Source organism: Montipora capricornis, chromosome 9, assembly GCF_036669925.1.
Source record: "Montipora capricornis isolate CH-2021 chromosome 9, ASM3666992v2, whole genome shotgun sequence".
Taxonomy (NCBI): domain Eukaryota; kingdom Metazoa; phylum Cnidaria; class Anthozoa; order Scleractinia; family Acroporidae; genus Montipora; species Montipora capricornis.
Window position 1 is genome coordinate 42,741,979 of NC_090891.1, and position 25,000 is coordinate 42,766,978.

At 39.9% G+C, this 25,000-nt stretch overlaps 1 protein-coding gene across 2 annotated transcripts in view; it reads left to right on the forward strand.

Annotated features, from left to right (window-relative positions):
• Nucleotides 1-6,633: 6,633 nt before the first annotated feature.
• LOC138014917 (tolloid-like protein 2) overlaps nt 6,634-25,000 on the forward strand; it is a 26,621-nt gene continuing 8,254 nt past the window's right edge. For both annotated transcript variants that reach the window (XM_068861803.1, XM_068861804.1), the window contains exons 1-5: nt 6,634-6,778; nt 9,238-9,270; nt 17,653-18,018; nt 18,135-18,521; nt 20,726-21,100. In XM_068861803.1, coding sequence (XP_068717904.1) covers nt 6,748-6,778; nt 9,238-9,270; nt 17,653-18,018; nt 18,135-18,521; nt 20,726-21,100 — 1,192 coding nt within the window. In that variant the 5' untranslated portion in view covers nt 6,634-6,747. The remainder of the gene's footprint in view (nt 6,779-9,237; nt 9,271-17,652; nt 18,019-18,134; nt 18,522-20,725; nt 21,101-25,000) is intronic.

The window sequence follows — 25,000 nt, forward strand, 5'->3', positions numbered from 1 at the left end:
TGAGAAAGGCAAGCTTTAAAGGTAAGAGAATTTTCTACGTTATTTCTAGATCTTGCTTCGTACTTGTGTGTTCCACTGTGAACATTATTTTGCATAGAACGAATACTTCATTAGAAGTATTTTGCATAGAACGAATACTCCAATATTTCTTGGGAACCAGTTTGTTCGCCGCTTTGACGTAGAAACAAAATAAGAAAAATGCTTTCAACGGCCAAACAAGATAAAAAATGAAATCAAGTTTAAAAAAACGAATTAGCTGTCGCCGTCACGGGGACTTCGCTGCGGTCCCCCATCCAAGTACTAACCTTATTCGGGGGAAATTAACTTCAGCTGACACTTGGACTAGCATCAACGATTGCCGATCTTTGTGTTAAATTCGCACATATATCTTGTATTACTTGTACGACCAAAAGTACGATAGAAAAATTGAACTCTGATTGAACGTAACAAAAATCTCCCGAAATGTTTTTCGCTGAAGGCAAATTGTGCTCCTTCTGCACTCCTTAAAAACTACACATTAATATTTATTTACTTTTGCGTCAATCTTTGTTTTGCATAAAGCAGGTTAGCAAAATCTGTACCTTGCTTAGTTCTCATTTTTGAGCGTTAAAATATAATTTTTGGTCGTATGTTCCCGACAGCAAGTCGCATATTTTGACGTCCCCCATCCGGATATTAACCCCGCCGGAAAGGGCTTAACTCTAGTAACATTGGTCTTGGAAAGCTGTCAGCAGCTCAGAGTACACACTTAAAGGGGCTAGGTCACGCTATTTTAGGTAATTTTGTTCAATTTTGTTAATTATGAGCTCTAAACGTCAAATTGGCAGAGCAAGAGTCTTTCATTTGCAAAATCACGGCCCCGGGATCACGGCCACATAACTACTGAGAATGATTTTCCAGCTGTGTAAATGACATTTTGATATAAACTGATACAAATTTGAAAAAAGGTGGGCCGACGTTTTTCAAATTTACCGAAATCAATCCATTTCAATCCTCTCCAGTTTTGTCCATCCATGTCCCTTCTTAGCTTCCCGGTGTTTTGTTACAGTTCTTCTATAGTTTTGAACAGTTATTTTGATATTTTAGTTAATTCTACTGACCAGTTAATTCTACTGACTAGTTAATTCACTGACCATTTGATCAGTGCTGAAATTGTCTAAAATTGCGTGACCTAGCCCCTTTAAGCTTGTGGTGAAAAAGAAGTTGTAAATGATCAACATGTCAGCCTTGAAGCCAAATGTTTCTCAATTGCCTTTTATTTTCTTCAATCGTCCTGGGTTTAGTATTTTACTAAACCACATGTCTTCTCAGGGGGTATCTAGCAAAGATGTCTACCATGGCACCGTATCGCCACAATTTTTTTTACCTAAATATCCCGTATCCTGATCGCTTCTCGGCCTTTCGGCTAAGATTAGTTTCTCGGCGAAGGGAAGGGCTACGGTTACGGTTTTTTTCAGTGCCGTAAGGGTTTCGTTTTTGATAGTTTTTCAGCTCGAGTGTAGAATCATAACGAACTTTTGTAGTTTCTGAGAACTATTTACTACTTGTAGATTTTGTTGACTTTTGAATCGATGATAGAGAGAGTTTGGCGATCTTAACCCGGACTGGACTACTGGATTTAAGCTTTTTTTCTTAATTCTGAAATCAAGATTATGAAATTGTAAAATTAGAACCTGGAACTGGACTATAGAACACGCAATTACGGAATTTTAGATTTTTGAGCATTGAAAGAAATAGAGTACAGATGTTGTCTTCTTGTCTTCGCCACGGCTGATTTAAACAGTTTGCAAGGAACTGAACCAGGATTGCGGAACCGGATTTCGAATACAGGGCCCGGTTGTTCGAAATCCGATTACCTTAATCCAGGATTAAACCACTGCAAAAACCGTGTACGATCAAAACTTGCTCTACGCTGGATCAAAATAGATCGTGACCACACCGAAAAAAACTTTAAAAATAGAAAATATACTGCAAAGGTTGGTCAAGACAACGTGAACATAGGATTAGCGTAAACTTGTTCATGTTTTCAACTTTTTGGTGACAGTTTCCTTGCTTATTTTTGTTTTTCAAGATTGACTTCTTCTAATGTAAAGTTTTACCGAATATCAGCCTTGAACAGCATTTGGGAGTAGAGAATAAAACTCGTTTTAAAACTCGGTCTTTGAACAACTGGCCCAGGATGATAATTTATTGAACTGTGAATTGTAATAAGCTTTCCAGATGATTTAAGGCTGATCTTGTAATTTTTGAATGAACTGAGTTAAGGAAGCAAGTAAAACTGTAGGATTTGAATACTGTCTCCTTCCAAAAAATAAATAAATAAAAAATCCCGTATCCTTGATAACCTGCTAACAGGAATTCGTTGTTTGCATTTGCAAATTTAGTAACATTAATAATGAGTTTTTACAACAAACAACTTCAAGTTATATTACAGATTTATCTTTCTGGTAATCTCTCGCCATTTTCCGAAGTTTACCTGTACTTGACGTTGACTGTCACTGGACAATTTGTGTTAACTGTTTGCGCATTCCACGGATACGCCCTTGTAGGCGTCTTGTTCTTAAAGGGTTTGAATTGGGAATAACTTGATTGAGTTAGCCGATTAAGTACATACAAAACCTTAAGAGAAAAAAAAACCTTCTTCGCAATGCAATTAAAACGAAACAAAACAGAGTGAAAGTTTCACGATCGTCGTCACGCAGTCATGCAATGTTCTCATTTGCTGGGTTTTTTAATAGTAAAATTGGATTGGATTGGTTTTGATACCTCTTAACCAACGGTTAGTGCTAACCGGGCTTCGAGCAACCGGCCCCAGGAGAAAAACGACAAACTGATTGGAACAAAAAAAAATCGGGGAAAAAAGAAACCCCAAACCCGACCCCGACCCCGACCCCGACCCCGGCCCCGGCCCCGGCTCCGGCTCGTCCCCGCGTTTTGGCTACACTTGGCGACGGTCGAATATATTTGATTGACAACAATAAAAGCAAGGTGACACACGCTAACACCAGTGGTCAACACATCACGCATGCGCACAACCATTTCACCCGGTCAATTAGCAACCATAGACAGCTGTTGCGGCCTTTTGGGCCTCATTAGCATGGCGTAGCTAACATACCAGGCGGGTGTGTTTTGGTGCTAAAAACACCCGCACGGTATGTGAGCTACGCCATGATGATGAGGCCCAAAAGGCCGAAACAGCTGTCCATGGCTGCTAATTGACCGGGTGAAATGGTTGTGCGTATGCGTGATATATTGGCCACACCGGGTTGGTGTTAGCGTGTGTCGCCTTGCTTTTATTGTTATTTGAATGACGTCCACCAAAATTAAGTTTCAAAAAATGAAGAAAAATGAAAAGTTGATGGGCGCGTGTGACTGGCAACAGCTATAACTCCTGTGATAAGAAGACTTTCCTCAGGGTACTGAGATCCATTGCGCATGTCGCCTGTCACCCACACCTACTACGTTGTCTGGACTATCCAATCAATGATTCAACTAAGGATGCAAGTGTTGACAGCCCTATCATTTAAAGATCAGAAAACAGCTAATTCTGTCAGAAGGCAAATGCGAAGCGCCAACGTTGCTATCCAAATTAAAGTTCACGAGGATTGGTCAAGTCTTGCCCAAAACCCCAAAAGAGAAAAGCCTCCCATTGTAAATTGGGAGCATGGAGAGCATTCGTTTCCCACCAATGTGGCCTGGATTCAGTTCCCAGGCCCGACGTTATATGAATGTGTACGTTGAGCTTGTTTGTTGTCTATTCTGCTCCAAGAGGTTGTCTCGGCCTAGAACTCCGCTTTTCCCATCTTCTAAAAAAAACAAAGCCTTTTGATATAATTTCCGTTTATTTGAGATCAATTTATAGTGTCCCAGCACTAGAAGACTAGACACCTAATAGCAGGGGCGTAGCGTGAGATTTTGAAGGTGTACGCACTCGAAGAATGTTTCGAGCGCCAAAGGCGCTCTAAACTAGAGGCCTCTGGGGGCACGCTCGCCCAGACAATTTTGACATTTAGGGTTTCGAAAATGCCATTTCCGACTATTTTCGAAGGATATTTCAATAAATAAATGCGAAGGAAAATACAGTAGTTAGTTGATTATTTTACCTATCTGTCGAGTTTTCTCTGCAGCAAGCTACAACTTAAACAGCAACCTCGTTCCCAGGGCCGCTCGAGAGACCCTAGGAACGAGGTTGCACAAACAGGGGGTTTACAGTACAAGCAAAGGGCAAGACGTCGCAAACTCTGTTATAGTGTGTTATCACTCACCCGATCAGTAACCTTGTTTTTCCACCGAAACTTCAAAATAAAACGTTTGCTCGATAAAAGAGCTCGATTCCCGGAGGATTAGTTGGGAACACCAACATGGCCGCCGTTCCTTTGTTTAGGGACACCAACATGGCCGCCGTCCGTCACGTGGAAACACTCTATAACATCATCATCATCATAACATTTCTTTAAAAAATAACCGGGAAATGGTGGAATAGTGATAAGACTGACACTGTATGGGACCACGAAGGGTACAGGTTTTTTTTTTTCGCTTTCGTCCACTATTACGTTTCTTGCCGTTACGTCCTAGCCAAACGGGTCCAACATGTTAGTGCAACATCATCCACCATTGTTGAATCCGACATGTTGCACTCGTTTCGCCACTATGTTGCATGATGTTGGAAGTTGTTGAACGAAGGTTGATTTCCATAAAAAATCGTCTTCAACATCATCCAACGTTTCTGTTGTTCTGCAACATTCCTGCACGCGCGCGAACGCTATCCATAGTGATGGGTTATTCGTTGCATCTGGTTTGCGCGTTGCCACTTCAGTTCAAGCTACAGAATTGTGAACGAGCAAAGTCTTGAATATCTGAGCGACGAAAGCTTGAGCAATCTCTCTTCAAACAGATGCCCTTCTTGAGTTCAAAGCTCTCAGGGGCGTGGCGCCAATGCATCTGCAGGATCTTATGCGAAACACGACCCCCGGACGCTACTCCCTACGCAGTGACGCACTGGGTCTTCTCAAGGTTCCTCACGCCTTGTGCAAGACCTTTGGAGACCCCGCATTTGCTGCTGCAGTTCCCAGATTCTGGAACAGCCGTACTCTTGCTACCATCAGAGAGAGTAACTCTATTGATAATTTTAAAAGGAATTTGAAAACGTCAACATAGCGAGAGTTTGTTTTCTAAGGATTCTGGGTAGATTTTGGTTCCAAGCCCTTGAGTCCAAAATGCTGGATCCAACACGTTGCATTCGTTTGGGTAATGAAAAGATACTGGAAATACTCACACACAGAGAGACACCAGTTTAATTCGAAATTTAAAAAGCTTGGCCCGATTTTATAATGACTTTAAAAAATTAATGCCTCTATGGAATAAGGATTCCCGGATTTGAGCTGTACGCACGGGCGTACGTGCGTATATGAACGCTACGCCCCTGGCTGCATAAATAAAATAAAGTTCAGTCTCAACAATCAATGCGCGATTTATAAATTTTAATGCAAAATTATGTCGGGTACACAACCCAACATAAGCAGGGGCGTAGCCCGGTGCAGAAGACAAGAGCCTTGTAGGGGGGTATGGGGTGCTACCCCCTGCCCCCCCTTCCTCCACCCTCTAAGTATAGCCTTAAAAAGCGAACATAAACATTCAGTAATTTGGAGGCATCTCGTGGAACAAGTCTGATTTGGACTACAAACAGTTTTCCCTTTAATTTGAGGAAATGATCGGAAGTTTGATCATTTAATCTTTTTCAATATTTCTGAAGTATGTTATCCATGCCAATACCACTTATTGCATTTCTGGACATATCTCGTTAAGTGAAGTGAAGTATAGTTGAGCTTTCTGTCATATATAGAACATATAACTGCCAACTTTTTTTTAATTTATAGCTGTGACATTTGTATCCTGAGAGTGGCAGGATTTATCGTAGGAGTCCGACAATAACCGAAGATGTTTGAAGAAGTTTCTTTGACGTTCCGAAGAAAATTCGGAAAAAGTCAATAATTCGCATGGACTTTACTTTTCTCTCATTAGTTCCAGCTGCTATTTATATAATTAACCCTTTCAGCCCCGTGGGGTTCCCCATTGACGAGTAAAATCGTCTGGCGTTAGACAGAGTAAAATCTATAAGTGGCACCATTGGGAGTTAAAGGGTTAATGGGGACATAGTTTTTGAGTGAATCCAGCTGTTGTTAACCCTTTCAGCCCGGTGAGGTTCCCCTTTGACGAGTAAAATCGTCTGGCGTTAGACAGATTAAAATCTATTAGTAGCACCATTGGGAGTTAAAGGGTTAATGTATTTTTCAAAATGTGTTATTTAATGTAATGGATCAAACTTTTCTACCAGGCGTGAGAAATTGGAACGCAGGCGTGAGTAGGCTTGACATCGAAGCGTGACAATCCCGCCAATCACTTTTTTATTGCGATGTCTTAGACAAGTAATATGCCCCTTTCAAAAATACCATATTACTTTTTGTTTGGCTTCCAAAATTTTGCATAAGCACTGCTTTTATTTTCTCTTGGGACCATGGTAAGTCCCAAGAGAAACTGGAAACAATGCTTATGACATGTGCAAATTTTTGAAGGGCAAACAAAGATATTGGACAGGAATATCTGTGACACAGCGTGGGTGGTCACTAAGCGGATGGGCGGTGGCTAAGTTTACTGTTTCAATACAGCTTGAGCAAAAGAAGTAAAACAAACGATAAGAAACATAGAGCTTGTTATTTTACGATCATCGACTGAGGGATCTCTACAACGATGATTTCTTCGTTATTTTTCATTGCTTTTTGTGAGTACAACTCTTATGCTATAACTAGGTGTTAACGCATAATTGATATTACGCTTGCTACATCATACTTTAACTACGGTAAATAAGTTGCCTTCTCGTGTGTTTTCCAATTGCGGTCGGACAGTACATATGATTCGCCCAGGATCACTCCTTTACGATTAATCTTTATAACCTGATCTTGATCCGTAAGTCCCTCGCTGCTCAATTGAAAGTTCTCTTTTAATTTCTTATGCTTCCACCGAGTGTCATAGAAGATTACTAATTACGTTGATATACGCGGGCCATGAGGATTTATTAGTGGTGAGTCAGGCGGAGGAACGCCCGGGGGGGGGACTCCCATATGAAACAGACGGGGATGCTCGTCGTCTCGCTTAGGGGTGTAAATTTTGGATTTTGGTCTCGCTTAGGGTGTTCCGGGCAAAGCGCCAATATTTTATGCCACCAAGGTCTCGTTTAGGGTTCCGCGAAGTAACGCAGAATTACGCGAAGAGAAACAGAAGTCAAATTTCCTTTTAAATTTTCTTTTTAGATAAAAGCATTCGATGATTATGCCTTTTTATCATTAAAACTCATTGCGTGTCGTATTTTTGTGTTTTTAAACGGTCTCTTTTAGGGGTCAAAATTTGCTTAAGCCACGCCTAGATTGGTCTCCTTTAGGGGTTAAATTCAAAATTTCCGACGAGCATCCCCGTCTGTTTCATATGGGAGTACCCCCCGGGGAGGTTCGTTTGTTGTGTCGGTTTCCAGAATTTGCGCTTTTAACTAACATGGTCTTCGAAAAACTGCACTCAAAAAACATAATCCAATCAATATAATTGTTCGTTGCATTATAATCCACTCTATAATCTTACCTATCTTTAACCATGATGTGTTGATATTTGAATGTGTACACAGTAGGCCAGGTAACCGATCATTCTATCCCAGAGTCGATCTTTAGCTATCATGTAAGGATCGTTATTATTTAAAAGGCCTGGCCAAACGCTCGCAACATTTCAACGCAACATCTTGCAACATTGTTGGGCACAACATGTTGCGTACGTTTGGCCACCCTGTTGCGATATGTTGCGTGCGTTTGGCCAGTCCATTCAACACATGTCGCAACATCATGCAACAATGTTGCGTTGAAATGTTGCGAGCGTTTGGCCAGGCCTTTTAATTAATAATTAGAATACTGTGGGGTGGATGCACACAGGGGCAGAATGACCAATATTCATAGTCCAGAGCCTTACTAACTTATGAAAAAAGCAATATTCTTTGTTGCAAACGATAGTTATTTGAGACTATAAATCAAGATTTTTAGTTTCTTAAGCTTTTATTTGAGTGTCAAAAACGTGCATGTCGCAAAATCATTGGTGGCTATGAGTAAAGTTCGTGTCAACAGATTTGTTACAGTTCTCCATGTTGCAGTGACAACATCCCAGTGTTTCTGAGTTAGTTGAAACTTAAATTAGATACGTTGTTATTTGTAATAAATTATTATTCCTCGTTATTTATTGTAAAAATGTAAAACAAATTTTGTAGTTACATTTTTACTGAGTGACGACAAGATTTCATCTTGGGGAAACAACCTTTGCTGAGTTAAACACAGAAATTTCCCTGGGAGCTACATGTAAAAATATATTTTTGTCCATAAGCATTTGCCTATTCATAATTGTATATAGAGCAGTTTAGAAACTTGCAGCCTTAGAGAAGCCCACTTGTGAAAGAAAAGAAAACTCAACAGAAATATTATTTTCTTGAGCAGCAAAAATTATGTTCTGACTTATTCACATGATGCTGTACAAGGTTTCTACTCATCTGATGATGAAACAGATTGGGTTTTAACCTTGTTAGTGGTTTCACCATCTACTGTGCAACCACACGTTTGCCGTTCAAAATTTCAGCATTTGATACTATCAAACTCAGACGTCTGGGGACAAGGGCTTTTTTCAGCCCACTTCACAGACTGTTGATTTCATTTTTTGTGGTTCTGCTGTTTTGAAAGTACCGATCACATAACACCATTTTCTGTTGCCCTCCCAAAAGAGAAAAGAGTGAAACTATGTTGACAGCAAGTGAAACTGCCTGAAGCTATAACGGGTAACCCAGGAAAAGCCTTGTCCAATGAAATAAGAAGCTGGTGGAAATTTTTCCTCAAGTTTCTTTCTTTCCTCTGCCATGGGAAGAATGAAGGAGTAGTACCACGTGATCAGTATTTTCAAAACCGCAGAACCACAAAAAGTGTTATAAGGTGATAACAATTTTTTAACCGCAGACTGAAACCAACAGGCTGTGAAGTTGGCTGAAAAAAATCCCTTGGTCACGGACAACAGAGATCAATAGTACATTCTCACTGTACTCTTCAATTTTGAAGTTCATTGTTCAGGTTTTATGCAAATGGGACTTTCAAACGATAGAAGAGGGAAATGTACATAGTCTTTGTCCTATATATAACCTGAGAAATTCAATATTTCTTGCAGTTTTCCTTCTTGCACAGTCAGTGGAATCTACTCGTAAGTATCTGATTTTACTTATAGGTATCTACAATATATGTATCGGGAGGGTTCACAATTTTTTTAGCTTCAAAGGGAGTCCTGAAGAAGCTCATTAAACCATTGATGTCTGGTATTAGGCAGAGTAAAATCTATTAAGTTGCACTCGTAGGAGTTAATGGGTTAACTCCATTTGTCCTTCAGGGCTTGAAAATCCACATGAGGAGCTTAACTTGGGTCAGGAATGTGGGTCCCCGCTGTTTAGGTTAAAAAAAATTACCAAAATCTCAGTGGGAGTTGTAACAAGACTCACACTAAAAAGGCAGAGCGAGAGACAAAGGGAGAGAGAGGTGTTAATCTCGACACATTTGTTGGGCCGACTTCGTCATAAAGTTTTAATTTACAACGACCAGCATCATGCAATTAAACAATGGAAAATTATTTCTTTATTCTCTTTATTTCAAATTAATTTAAACACAGGCAAATTATATCTAAACTTTCAGCCTACCAAGATGCAACTTGTTTTGCCCAGCATACACTTTTCTCAACAGCAACGGTGAATTGGTTCTTTTCTGATTTTAAAGCAATCCATTTTTAAGTTTTATACTTATGGAACTCGATAACTGAGGAATAAAACTCAACAGCTATTACACCTTCGAACATCTGCTTCCCTAATTCTCCGGTTAAACATGAAACGTTAGTGATCGATGTATTGGTGTATTTGTTAATTTAAACACAGGCAAATTATTTCTTAACGGTCAGGCTACCGAGATGCAAGTTGTTTTGCCTGGCATACACTTTTCTCAACAGCAACGGTGAATTGGTTCTTTTCTGATTTTAAAACAAACCATTTTTAAGTTTTATTATACTTATGGAACTCGATAACTGATGAATAAAACTCAACAGCTATAATTACACCTTCGAACATCTGCTTCCCTAATTCTCCAGTTAAACATGAAACGCGTTAGTGATGTATTGGTGTATTTGTTAATTTAAACACAGGCAAATTATTTCTTAACTTTCAGGCTGCCGAGATATAACTTTTTTTGCCTGGCATACACTTTTCTCAACAGCAACGGTGAATTGGTTCTTTCTGATTTTAAAGCAATCCATTTTTAAGTGTTATACTCATGGAACTCGATAACTGAGGAATAAAACTCAACAGCTATTACCGTGACCTTCGTACATAATTCTCCAGTTAAACATGAAACGTGTTAGTGATGTATTGGTGTATTTGTTAATTTAAACACAGGCAAATTATTTTGTCAGTTAACTTTCAGGCTACCGAGATGCAACTTGTTTTGCCTGGCATACACTTTTCTCAACAGCAACGGTGAATTGGTTCTTTTCTGATTTTAATTAAAACAATCCATTTTTAAGTTTTATACTTATGGAACTCGATAACTGAGGAATAAAACTCAACAGCTATTACACCTTCGAACATCTGCTTCCCTAATTCTCCGGTTCAACATGAAACGTTAGTGATGTATTGGTATATTTGTTCATTTAAACACAGGCAAATTATTTTTTCAGTTAACTTTCAGGCTACCGAGATGCAACTTGTTTTGCCTGGCATACACTTTTCTCAACAGCAACGGTGAATTGGTTCTTTCTGATTTTAAAGCAATCCATTTTTAAGTGTTATACTCATGGAACTTGATAACTGAGGAATAAAACTCAACAGCTATTACACCTTCGAACATCTGCTTCCCTAATTCTCCGGTTCAACATGAAACGTTAGTGATGTATTGGTATATTTGTTCATTTAAACGCAGGCAAATTATTTTTTCAGTTAACTTTCAGGCTACCGAGATGCAACTTGTTTTGCCTGGCATACACTTTTCTCAACAGCAACGGTGAATTGGTTCTTTTCTAATTTTAAAGCAATCCATTTTTAAGTTTTATACTTATGGAACTCGATAACTGAGGAATAAAACTCAACAGCTATTACACCTTCGAACATCTGCTTCCCTAATTCTCCGGTTAAACATGAAACGTTAGTGATGTATTGGTATATTTGTTCATTTAAACGCAGGCAAATTATTTTTTCAGTTAACTTTCAGGCTACCGAGATGCAACTTGTTTTGCCTGGCATACACTTTTCTCAACAGCAACGGTGAATTGGTTCTTTTCTAATTTTAAAGCAATCCATTTTTTAAGTTTAAGTTTTATACTTATGGAACTCGATAACTGAGGAATAAAACTCAACAGCTATTACACCTTCGAACATCTGCTTCCCTAATTCTCCGGTTAAACATGAAACGTTAGTGATGTATTGGTGTATTTTGTTCATTTAAACGCAGGCAAATTATTTTTTCAGTTAACTTTCAGGCTACCGAGATGCAACTTGTTTTGCCTGGCATACACTTTTCTCAACAGCAACGGTGAATTGGTTCTTTCTGATTTTAAAGCAATCCATTTTTAAGTGTTATACTCATGGAACTTGATAACTGAGGAATAAAACTCAACAGCTATTACCGTGATGTTCGTACATAATTCTCCAGTTAAACATGAAACGTGTTAGTGATGTATTGGTGTATTTGTTCATTTAAACGCAGGCAAATTATTTTTTCAGTTAACTTTCAGGCTACCGAGATGCAACTTGTTTTGCCTGGCATACACTTTTCTCAACAGCAACGGTGAATTGGTTCTTTTCTAATTTTAAAGCAATCCATTTTTAAGTTTTATACTTATGGAACTCGATAACTGAGGAATAAAACTCAACAGCTATTACACCTTCGAACATCTGCTTCCCTAATTCTCCGGTTAAACATGAAACATTAGTGATGTATTGGTGTATTTTGTTCATTTAAACGCAGGCAAATTATTTTTTCAGTTAACTTTCAGGCTACCGAGATGCAACTTGTTTTGCCTGGCATACACTTTTCTCAACAGCAACGGTGAATTGGTTCTTTCTGATTTTAAAGCAATCCATTTTTAAGTGTTATACTCATGGAACTTGATAACTGAGGAATAAAACTCAACAGCTATTACCGTGATGTTCGTACATAATTCTCCGGTTAAACATGAAACGTTAGTGATGTATTGGTATATTTGTTAATTTAAACACAGGCAAATTATTTTTTCAGTTAACTTTCAGGCTACCGAGATGCAACTTGTTTTGCCTGGCATACACTTTTCTCAACAGCAACGGTGAATTGGTTCTTTTCTGATTTTAATTAAAGCAATCCATTTTTAAGTTTTATACTTATGGAACTCGATAACTGAGGAATAAAACTCAACAGCTATTACACCTTCGAACATCTGCTTCCCTAATTCTCCGGTTAAACATGAAACGTTAGTGATGTATTGGTATATTTGTTCATTTAAACACAGGCAAATTATTTTTTCAGTTAACTTTCAGGCTACCGAGATGCAACTTGTTTTGCCTGGCATACACTTTTCTCAACAGCAACGGTGAATTGGTTCTTTTCTAATTTTAAAGCAATCCATTTTTAAGTTTTATACTTATGGAACTTGATAACTGAGGAATAAATCTCAACAGCTATTACACCTTGGAACATCTGCTTCCCTAATTCTCCGGTTAAACATGAAACGTTAGTGATGTATTGGTGTATTTGTTAATTTAAACACAGGCAAATTATTTCTTAACTTTCAGGCTACCGAGATATAACTTGTTTTGCTTGGCATACACTTTTCTTAAAAGCAACGGTGAATTGGTTCTTTTCTGATTTTAAAGCAAACCATTTTTAAGTTTTATACTCATGGAACTGGATAACTGAGGAATAAAACTCAACAGCTATTACACCTTCAAACATAATTCTCCGGTTAAACATGAAACGTTAGTGATGTATTGGTGTATTTGTTAATTTAAACACAGGCAAATTATTTTGTCAGTTACCTTTCAGGCTACCGAGATGCAACTTATTTTGCCTGGCATACACTTTTCTCAACAGCAACGGTGAATTGGTTCTTTTCTGATTTTAAAGCAAACCATTTTTAAGTTTTATACTCATGGAACTCGATAACTGAGGAACTGGGAAATTGTAGCTGTGTAAAATTTCATTCTGGGCTAATTGATTTCCCAGCTTGTCACAGGGAGGCACATTCAATATTAATCACAGACTTATCAATTTCCTAGCTGCTATCATGATATCCTGATATCATGAAATTGAACCTAACAGCAATTATTTTACCTCAACGTTTGAGCGTGTGCCTGTATACCAGGAAGGCTTCTAGCACCGAATGCCCCGACGTCAACATTGTTTACTGCCTCCATAACTCGTTTGAAAACATGAATACAGAAATCCATGACATTCAGACGAAGACTGCTCAATTAATCCCCCCAAAGAAGCCAACCAAAGTTATTCTGTAAGCTTTGTCCACGTTTTTACCAGAATTTCAGACGGCGAGTCTAATCTGCAGTCACAGGTTGCAGGTCATTGTTTCACCAATACAGAAAGTATCCAAAACATTCTTTTAAAAAAAGCTAACCTAAACAAAAGTTTTTAGGCCTAAGGTTAGCTTTTAAGAATGTTTAGGATACTTTCTGTATTGGTGAAACAATGACTGCAACCTGTGACCTGCGACCTGCGATCTGCAGATTAGACCCGCGGAATTTCGGATCGTGATCACCATTTTCCCGCAAAAAATTACGGACTTGAAGGCAACAAATCTCTCTTCGAAAGAGCTGAAAAAACTTTCCTTTGACAAATTGGCTAACATTTTACCCTGGATGCCAGAGGTCTCCTCGCTCACCAGCAGCGAGGAGCGTCGAAGTAGTGCTGGTCGGCGAGAGACGACGGCGACCTGTTCCATTTTTCCCCGGGTGAGAGAGTTAATCCATAAATCCTATAGAAGGAAAAATGGTTCCGTGTCCCAGCACTAACCGCCACTGTCGATACGCGCAAACAAACTGAAATAGATTTGTGTTCCCCACAAAATTCATCTCACCCCTAAATATGGTCATTCAATAAAAAATTAACTACTTTTTTTTGCTTAACGTAAGTTCACAGTACAATCTGGTCGATCCTGAATGCTTTAACACTTTTCTGAATACGAAACACCTTTTGTGTTATGTTTTTAGCCTTTGTTGATGGATATCTACACCGTCAGGAGACGTCCAGCCGAGAATTCCTGAGTCGGCTTAAGCTCCTCATGCGCAATGTTGCGACAAGGCATGGGAATTTAGTCGCAAATTTCGCAAATTTTGGTTGCAAAATTGTCACGCTGCATTGTGTTGTCAGCGGTTTAGCAAAACAAAATATGAGCCTGCAATACTTGTGTGGTGTAAAGAAACCGCTGAAAATGGCGACTGGTGGAAGGAATGGAGTTGTGCACATAACATCGCCGCTAAAATATGCTACAATTTCACCATGAGATTGAAAGAAAATTCGTGGCGAGAGACAATAATATTGTCATTTCTTTATTTATTTTAGCAAAAGTAGCAAGTGGCAACTGCTAACCCTTTTGTTTCGAAAGAGCAAAGGTGAAAAGAAGTTGCAAATTTGCGACTTCTCCAGATATTTTAGTCACAAACAGATAAATTCAGTCGGAAATGTGACTGTATTGGTCACAATTTCAAGCCCTGTCCTTGAAAACATTGCATGTGGTGGAAGGAAAAAGCAGTTGTTCTTTACATAGACTTTGGTTTCTTTCTATTTTGGTGCCCACAAGTTTAGAAACAATGCCAGTTATGATGATGGTGGTGGTGATGATGATAATAATCGCTGTTCTACTAATTGGAGCGGCTGTATATTAAATCAATTGACCAAAATTGAATTAGATGAAATCAAATTTTAGATTTTCATGACAGGGGAAATCTAAAGTATGTGGAAAAAAATTTCTCATTGTCGCCAAGAGAACCAACCAATTCAACCAATGAGATGTACATGTAGAGTTCAGGAATCAAACTAGGCTCAATTGCCGTCACTCAATCAAGTTTGGATATCCTCCCCGAGAAGAGACGGCTGTATGCGTGAGCCATAGATTGTGTCTGTGATGTAAATTCAAATTTCGGGAGTGAGCGCTGGCTCATTTCCGGAAACAGTGGCTGATAATCAAACCTAGAATCAGACCCACAGTTTTCTCTAATTCCCGTTTTAGAATAACACATAATCAGATAATTATTCACTTGTAAATAGGAAACTGACCGCTGCTCTGGATTAATACTTAGCCCAGCCTGTATTGAACAACAACACCATTTTTAGTAAAAAACAGTAATCACTCAACATTACTTGCCACATTACAGCTTACTGCCTGCTGCCCGTCGGGAGAAAGCCCTGCCTTACTTTTTAAATTCATTTCTCTGTTCAGTCTTTGAAATTCGAAAAAGGATACTGGCAGTTTGATTTTCACTAGATCGTATCGCTCTGCGCCTCTGATTACGACTCTGACTCTGACTCCGTCGCCAGTGAAAAGGTTCCAGCCTTATTAAACTTTAAAATCTAGAGAGAGCTGTCAAAGCCTGACTCACTTGTTTAGAACGCAATACGTTTATACGCAACTGAATTAATATGCAGCAAGGAAATTGTCGGACTTTCAAATTTTTAAACTTGTGTTTTGCATACATAATAAACTGCCTTACGTACTGAAATTTGAAGCTTTTGAGTAAATGACGTCACTTTTCCCTGGATCCAACCCTCTGAGCACCTGTCTGTTCAGTCAGTTTTGAACATGAGTATTAATAATGGCAGACTGTGAAATCCAAAACTTACACTCAAAGTATACAAACAGCCTTTGGATAAAATCAAAGCTCAATGTTGTCAGGCAGGGGTTAAGCAAACACACTTTCAAAATCTGAAGAAAGAAAAAGGAAGTGATTTTTGTCGTAGTTCAGTACGCACTTCATGTATGTCACCGGGTTGTAAGAGTGAGTGAGTGTAAGTCCTTGTGGACAGGTCTGTTGGAAGCGTGCTTGAAGCGTGCTTGAATTTCAACAAATAGCCCCAAAATGGGCAAGAGTTTGTGACGTTGATTAATAACAAAATGATGGAATTACCTGGTGATAAATGACCTCGTCTAGGAGAGTGAATTGTTGACTTTGCAGAAACAATCTATGGTAGTTAGAGTTAGACGATTGTGATCTTTGTGTTGAATTCGTGCATTTCTTCTCAAACTTTATAACACTTGAAACAAAAAAAAAACTAACTGCCATCATTTTGTTACTGATGTATCCTTTGTTTCTTGAGTTGGTAGTAAAGTAACTTGATCAAAGGCGGCCGCTGAAATCAATGTTACTTTCAATTTTGCAATTTATTTGTGCAGCCAAAAGTACAATAGAAAAATTGAACGTACCAAAAATCTCCCAAATTGTTTTTCGCTGATGGCGACTTTTTATATTCACGGCACAAAAATTACGTTGTTTTCATGTCGCAAATTTATTACTGATGGCAATTTTTGTTATTCTCGATCAACACTTCCTAAAAACCTTCCTTCTGCTCTTCCTAAAAACTGTGAATGAATATTTGGTTTACTTTTGCCTCAAAATTTGTTTTGCACAAAGCAGGCAAGCAAAATCTGTACCTTGCTTAGTTCGCATTGTTGAACCTTAAAATAGAATTTTCGGTGCCATGTTTCTGACACCAAGTCATATATTTTGAGGCCTTCCATCCAGATATCAACCCCGCCGGACAGGGCTTAACTTCAGTGAACTTTTGTCGCATGTCATGGAAAGCTGTCAGACGCGCAGAGCACACGCTTAAAACTGACTGTAAAAAAGAGGTTGAAGCAAACTTCATGTCTGCCAAGAAGGCAATATTTCTCGATTCCCTTTTATTTTCTTCAATCTTTCTGGGTTTAGTAGGTTACATGTACTAGTAACTGCATGTCTTCTCAGTGGCTATTTTCTTAAGACATGTATCATAGCACTATTATGATTTACAATACCAAAACAACATTGTCTACTATTCTAAAGAGCTACATATTACGCAAAGACAACTTGAATCTCCTGGAAAACAAAACGCAGCTCAGTTGACAGTTATGGAATAAATCGCTGTGTCAAGTTACCGCACTACCACACGTACGCATTGCATGCCTATTTTTTGATCACAGTACCACTTTATCTTTAATAAAGAGCTCACTCATGATGTAAATATTTCAACAAAAGAACAAGAAGCTATATTTATGTGCAGCAGTGCTAACAACTTCAAGCTTAATTAAGTGAAGTAAGAACCTCTAGTCCTCTGGCCGTTGGTGTGATGTTGGTCAAGAAGTCCTGACGGTATTGGTGGACTGTCAAGCCTAGTTGTCATTAGCTGTGACGACTTTATCGTCTGAAAATGACTTCCGCATAGGTTGTCGAAACGTCAGTCATCGTCTTCCTAAACAGCCCGTCTCCCGAGGGAGTTAAAACCAGGGCTACTAATTACAAATCCATATATGGTCTAAGACCAGGTGTTCCAAATGTGTGTCCATAACATCTTCATTAAATTTCTCTTTCAGCTTGTGACACGACCCTTAATGGATCAGCAAGTGGAATTATATCAAGTCTGAACTTTCCAGGGATAGTTGGTGCATCATCTACCTGTACATGGACTATCAGTGTTCCCAGTGGACGCATCAAAGTGACCTTTCACAATTTTAGTTTAGAGACGAACGAAAAGACCAACTGTGTTAGCGCACAAGGTGCTCGTTTAACAATCACAAATGTGGCCTCAGATGATGGAAGAAACCCATTCCAGCTCTGTGGCCAGACAATCCCTCATCCCGTTTATTCAATTGGGCGTGAAATTACCATGACACTTCAAACTGCAAGCAACGAGGTCGCAGGATTTAATGCTTCTTATGAAACCATCACTGATGAAACGTGTAAGTATTACCGGCGGTATATATTTAATCCTAGCTTTGTCAGCCTTAAAAGGAATGGCAATCCATAAGATACCAATCACAACCCTGGATAATAAAAAACATTTTTTGATTAACAGTATGTCCAAGTACAGGATCACTGACTGATGTGTCTGGTGAGATTACCAGTCCATTCTATCCCAGGAATTATCCCAGTAGGCAGAATTGTGCATGGAACATACAAGCAAGGAAAGGTCAACACGTCAAGTTAAATGTAACAGAAATGGACATTCAACAATGTGGACAGGGAGATGCTTGTACGTGTGATTATTTGGAAGTCCAGGATGCCTTTGATGGTGCTACTAGACTTGCTAGTGGAAGGACATGTTCCAGCCAGGGGTTTAAACAACTGACATATTATTCTATTCATGAGACCCTTAATGTGCGTTTCTTTAGTGATCTTGATCCTGCCAAGCGACAGAAGGGATTTAAAGCTATTTACAGCATACTGAGCTCCAAACCTCCAGGTACATGTGGTGTAATAAATGGTAAAAGTTGACTTTTGAAGTTGGATCTCCAGCTTACTCTTGGCAAAAACTAATTTTGGTCATCTTTTTCTTCACTTTAAAGAGATTCCCCGTCAATATTATTATTACTTAAGTCATCTGGAATTGGTCATTTCCAAGTTCATGTTCGTCTCCTCTTCAAAACGAGTCTAAGTGCAAACTTTTTGTGATGGTAATTAGTTCTGCTTTATATATCAATGAAAACTAATTTTCTTAAGAAAAACTTCTTACTTAGACTCGCTTTGAACAGGAGGCAGACGTGAACTCGGAAATGGCCTGTTACTTTTAGAAAAATCTTCAAGTGCCATCAATAAGAGTTGAGCTTTTTCTCATAGTCATGTTGCTAAAGAAAATTTCATCAAGTGAAGCCATGATCCTAGCAGTTATGAAGGCAATTTTATGTGTAGCAACTGCGTAGAGAAGCCTGAAAATTCAGGACTTCAACGGAGTTTGAACCCGTGACCTCGTGATACCGGTGCAACGCTCTAACCAACTGAGCTGTGAAGCCACTGACGTTGGGCGTTAACTAAGCTGTGAAGCTTCTCTATGCAATTGCAAATATTGCGTTCATACCTGCGAGAATCATAGCTTCACTTGATTTCATATCCTCAGTTCAATATATGATCCATTTCATATATCATTCCATCGTTGATTCATGACCAGCTCCCAACATCAGTGGCTTCATAGCTCAGTTGGTTAGAGCGTCCCACCGGTATTGCGAGGTCACGGGCTCAAACTCCGTTGAAGTCCAGAATTTTTCAGGCCTCTCCACACAATTGCAAAAATTGCGTTCATAACTGCGAGGATCATAGCTTCACTTTATGGAATATCCGCAGTTCATTCCATTTTTCAAGAGTCAACTGTATGTGAAATATTATCGATTTTGTTTCCTGGATCACATGATGACATTTTTTTCTTGAATGAATCACACGTTGCATAAGCAATTTTATGTAATTGCACTTTCACAAAAAGAATAAAGTTTACTTAAGATCAAGTTGTACAATCTTATTTGACTTGGAAATGAGCTTTATTTCAGAAATTGCCAAATTACAGTAAAAATGAAAATATTGAAGGGCCGCAGCCAGGATGGAACATAGTTAAAATTTAAAAAACGATCTCTGGCTAAAATGATTAAAAAACTACGAGCTTTCAACTGCCCGAACTGCAGTCTTCGACGGGTAAAATGAATGATAAGAAATCGATGAGAAAATCTAAATAAAAACCTACATTGCAAAATGATGAGAATGTAGAAAATTTATGAATATTTTTTAAAAAGAATGTTGTATTGTCCAGGTAAAGGGCACGAATTGTTATCTGCGTTGGGTGACATACCACAGTGACACCCAACGCAGATAACAATTCGTGCCCTTTACCTGGACAATACAACATTCTTTTTAACAAATATTCATAAATTTTCTACATTCTCATCATTTTGCAATGTACGTTTTTATTTAAATTTTCTCATCGATTTCTTATCATTCATTTTACCTGTCGAAGACCGCAGTTCAGGCAGTCGAAAGCTCGTAGTTTTTTAATCATTTTAGCCAGAGATCGTTTTTTAAATTTTAATTACAGTAAAAATGTCAGAATATTAGCTACACACTTGCTCATTTGAAAGAACGATATTCTTTGCATGTGGTCCTTCAGTCGGGTCGGGTAGGGCTGGTCGCACCCTATCCCAGTCTTTGCTCAACTTTTTCTTGCCCTCGCCACAATTTCCCTTGTCCTGACCCACTGAGAGCCTGGAACAGCCTAGCGTAGCTGGTGGTATTGGCTATAAAGCAAGTAGGAAGTGAATAGAGCATGAAAGAAGTTTAGGGGAAAACTAGAAACTTGGTAAAGTGTTTTCCTTACTTCTGGAGTATTGTAAAAAAAATATACAATTTCTTAATTTCCTCTTGCATTTTGCTAAAAATTTCAGAAAACTTTAGTGGTGTCAGCCGTGGTCATCCGTGCATCTGTACCGTCATAGAGCATGCTGTTTTAACCACTTGTGCATTATATCAGAATTTAAATTTCAACTTTAAAAGGCCTACTAGTTTTATAAGTAGCATTAGGGCCTTATTTAAATTTTAAATTATTTATCTCCTTGTTTTGTTTTTTTGTTTTTTTTTGCTTTTTTCATTCATATTTTATGTTCACAATCATTATGTTTTATTTCTCAGATTGTCCTTCTTTTCCCATTCCTTTATCCGGTGAAGGTGCGGGTAGCATCAGCAGTCCCAGTTATCCAGATAACTATATTCCAGAAAAGAACTGTTACTGGCTCATTAATGCAACAGCTGGCAACAGTGTCAAGGTTACCATCATCGATTTTGCCATGGGTAACTGTGTGGACTGCAGTTCTGATATTTGCAGCCGTGTGGAATTTTACGACGGTCCAAGCAGTGACTCTCGATCTTTGGGAAGGTTTTGCACTGGCTCGCCGAGAACAGCTACAGTTTCAAGCGGAACCCAGATGTTTGTTCATTTTTACTCCGGTTTTTCTAGGGATCGTGGTTTTAAAGCTGAATATATGGAGACTGTCCCTCCCACAGCTGGTAGGTTATGATAGAATAAAATAAATGCTTTGTTTATAATAGTAGTGTACTTAGCTATCAAGCTAGTTTACAGGCACTCCACTTTGAACAATCTGAAAGAAACAATTCAACCGTAACAGAAACATGATTAAGAACCCCAAGAGGCAACCAGTTGGTTATTTACAAAGCGTGGTGGAGTTGAATCCGGGACAACCGGAAACAAATCCATACCAGCGGTTAGAACAGTATTTGAACCCAGGGCAACTACATGCAAACCCAACGCCCTAACCGCTAGACCACGCTGCCCCCAATGATCTTCATTCAATATTATGACTAATGTAAATGCTATATATTAGCCCACCCGGGTGGCTCTTTTAAAAGGGTGACTTATTGCAGAAGGGAGAAGCTTATTACTTTAATTAACAACTCTGGAACTGAGGAATCCTGGCAGCCCAGCCATGAGCCCCCACGCGGCACGAAAGACAGGCACCTGCCACCCTGATAAAATTCGGGAGGGATGGGACGGGAAATTACCCTTTTTATGCTCCACAAACACGCCACAGTTATGCCCTACAGTACGCGCAGTCTCTGTGGGGGTCTATTTTGGTGCCCGTTGACACCCGTTGGTTCCTGAGGTCGTTATTCTTGGTGCGCAAGAATGGGAAATCATGGTGCATGCACTAGCCTGACAACACCGCTGACCGCAGGTGTCAAATAAGTGCTCCTTTTGTTACCTCTGTAAAATTACATTTAACTGCATCAAAAGGCGCACGCTATGAGGATTAACATGAAAATAAATTCACGAAAGCGCAACTGTCTGCTGCAACAAGGCCCCGGAGGTGAGTGTGGCAACTAAACACTGCCTTTTCTGTCATTTGTCTTAAGCCACAATCAGCTCCATGGTCTTAGTGGAAGCCGGCAACCGGCGGAAATCCGCCGGCTGTGAGCATGAACGTAGCCGCCTGTTCAGGCTATGAAAGTTTCGACATTAAAAAAGAATATTCAAAACATATACTTGTAAACTTACGTCAAACAGGATGACATTTGGAGAAAAACAATGATCGCTTATTCACTACTCGCTCCGTGACAAAAATTTGGATGTTACGCATTTCAAAGTTTGCTAGCTGCGTAAATTTCGCAATGTGTACAAATACATCAGCTCAGGACGGCTTAGCCTGCCAACGCAGACGTATTTCCGGTAGTCGTTTCTCTCCTTCTTTTTCGGGGGAGAGAAACGACCGCCGGAAATACGTCTGCGTTCGCAGGCTAACGACGGTCGCGTTCTGCAAATGCAATGCGCGCAAAGCAAGAGACAAACTAGGCGATTTTGTTCGCTGATCGCAGCGATTTTGACCGGCAGCGAAATCGCCAACGAATTTCGTCGCCCCATGTTACGGGCACATCTGGCGATTTTATTGGCTAATCGCAGCGAATTTCGACTCTACTTTTGGTCCCTTCACTTCACTTCACTTTAATGATAAGTGCAACCTACAAGTTTGTATATGTATGGGTTATTGACCAAGCGTGAGGTCAAGATGACTGGATATTGGCCAAGTTCTTTTTTTGCGTGTTTATGGACCGAGACGAAGTCGAGGTCCATAAACACGCAAAAAAAGAACGAGGCCAATATCCAGTCATCTTGACCGAACAATCTTGGTCAATAAAGGATTTATTATATGACTTAAAACACCAAAAAATGATCTTTGATCTTGCGGGACCAAGCGAGAAATCCCGAGCGGGCAGTATCGCTCCATCTTGCCCGCTCGGGTAGCCAATCAGAGCGCGCGATTTGGTTCATCTTGCCCGCTCACGGAGCTAGTCATATAATAAATATGCATAGCGCGCGAGAATTACATTTCCTTGACTAGGACCTCGAAAGCCGCGATGTCTAAATCAGAATTTACTGCAAAAGAAGGTAATCTATTCCACAGCCTAATTGCTCTAGGCAAAAAACTAAATTTGAAAATATTGGTTCTAGCAAAAGGAACGTTAAAGTGTTTATTATGCATATGGCGGGAATATCTTGAGGGTTGGGATAGATTGTTTGTTGGAATGTTCGCCAGTTGGTTAAGTCCTTGGTTGAAAAGACACAAGGTGGCTGCATCTCTGCGGTCTCTTAGGGGTTTCCAGCCCAGTTTCAATAGGTGACGTGTAATTGTTCCCTCTTCATAATTAAAATAATCTGATGTAACAAACCGCACAGCCCGACGCTGGACTTTCTCGAGTTCCTGGATTAGGTTTTGAGTTGGAGGGTCCCAAATGGCGCTGGCGTACTGCAGGATGGGTCGTACAAGGCCTACATAAGCTGCCTCCTTAGTATTTTGATCGAAGAAATACAGGTTTCTCCTCAGCAAGCCCAAGATTTGATTGGCCTTACGGGTGACGTCAGCGACGTGCTTATTCCAGCGAAGGTTGTGAGTGATGGTTATGCCTAAATACTTTACTTCCTTTACAGAATCAAGGGCCGCACCCTTGGGGTGGTACAGGTACGGGATGTTGTTACTTGTCTTTGTGGAGACCCGCATGGTTTTACATTTCAACGGGGCAAAGTCCATCAACCAGGTATCAGCCCACACACCCAGCCGATCGATGTCTAGCTGCAAGATCTCGCTGTCTACTATGGAGCTCACTTTTCTGTAGCAGATGCAGTCATCGGCGAAGAGACGTATCCCTGTACCTGGGCTTTCAACCTACACTATATCATTAATGTACAGATTGATGAGATTGGGCCCTAGGACTGTTCCCTGGGGTACACCAGATGTAACACATGACCATTCAGAAACAGACCAATTGACGACCACTCGCTGTCTCCGTTGACAGAGGAAGGAGTCAATCCATGAAAGGGTACGCCCGCTGATGCCGTAGCTAAACGATTTCGACCTGAGTCTCTCGTGCGGCACTTGTCAAAAGCCTTGGCAAAATCAATTATGAAGGCATCGGTTTGAAAACCACGATCTATATTAAACGCCCAGTCAATAATCACGTGGCATAACTGTGTCGTACAACTATGTGATTTCCTGAATGCATGTTGGCGATCAGACAATATATTGTTGGCGTCAATGTAGGCCATGATGTTGGAGCAGATGATGTGTTCGAGAATTTTGCGGACTGTGCTGGTCAGCGAGATAGGTCGATAATTAATTGCAAGAGATCTGTCGCTCTTTTTAAAGAGCGGGCAGACGTTTGCGTCGCACCAGTCATTAGGCAAAGAAACATTGTCAAGGGACTTCTGAAAAATGAACGCCAAGGTTGGTGAGATGACTGGTGCCAGTTCCTGAAGGACTATGGGGTGTAGGCCATCGGGACCAGCAGCCTTGGATGGCTTAAGGCTAGCAAGTAATTTGAAGACCCCACCCTCAGTGATTTGGATGTTAGGCATATTGGAGAACTTTCGCTTTAAAGCGGGATTCATACAGTGTCCTCAGATGAGAAGTTATCACAAAATTGCTTGTTTAGAGTCGAAGCCTTCTCAGGGTCAGATTCAGCGAGATGGCCATTCTGTGATTGAAGAGGTGGCATAGACTGGCTGTCCTTACGTTGAGAAGCGATGAATTTCCAAAACGACTTGGGATTTGATTTGACATCCCCGATGACCCTATTAATATAGTTGTTACGTGCAACACGGAGACACGAGTTCAATTTTCTTCTCACCATGCGCCATTTGTGGCGAAGCCTCGCACTGCCTGTACTTTTGAATTTTGCGTGAAGGCGGTGTTTCCGGCGAATTAGGCGACGTAAATACGGCGATAACCAAGGCAACTTATCACGGCCGCTGACATACTTTGACAGAATGTTCCTCTCGATCGAATTCAGCAAACAATTCTCAAATGCCGACCAGTCCTCCTCGACAGAACTACCATTAGAGCTACATTGAAAAAACTCATCTTTGTGTTGAGTCATGTCAGTGTGGATTTTGTCAAA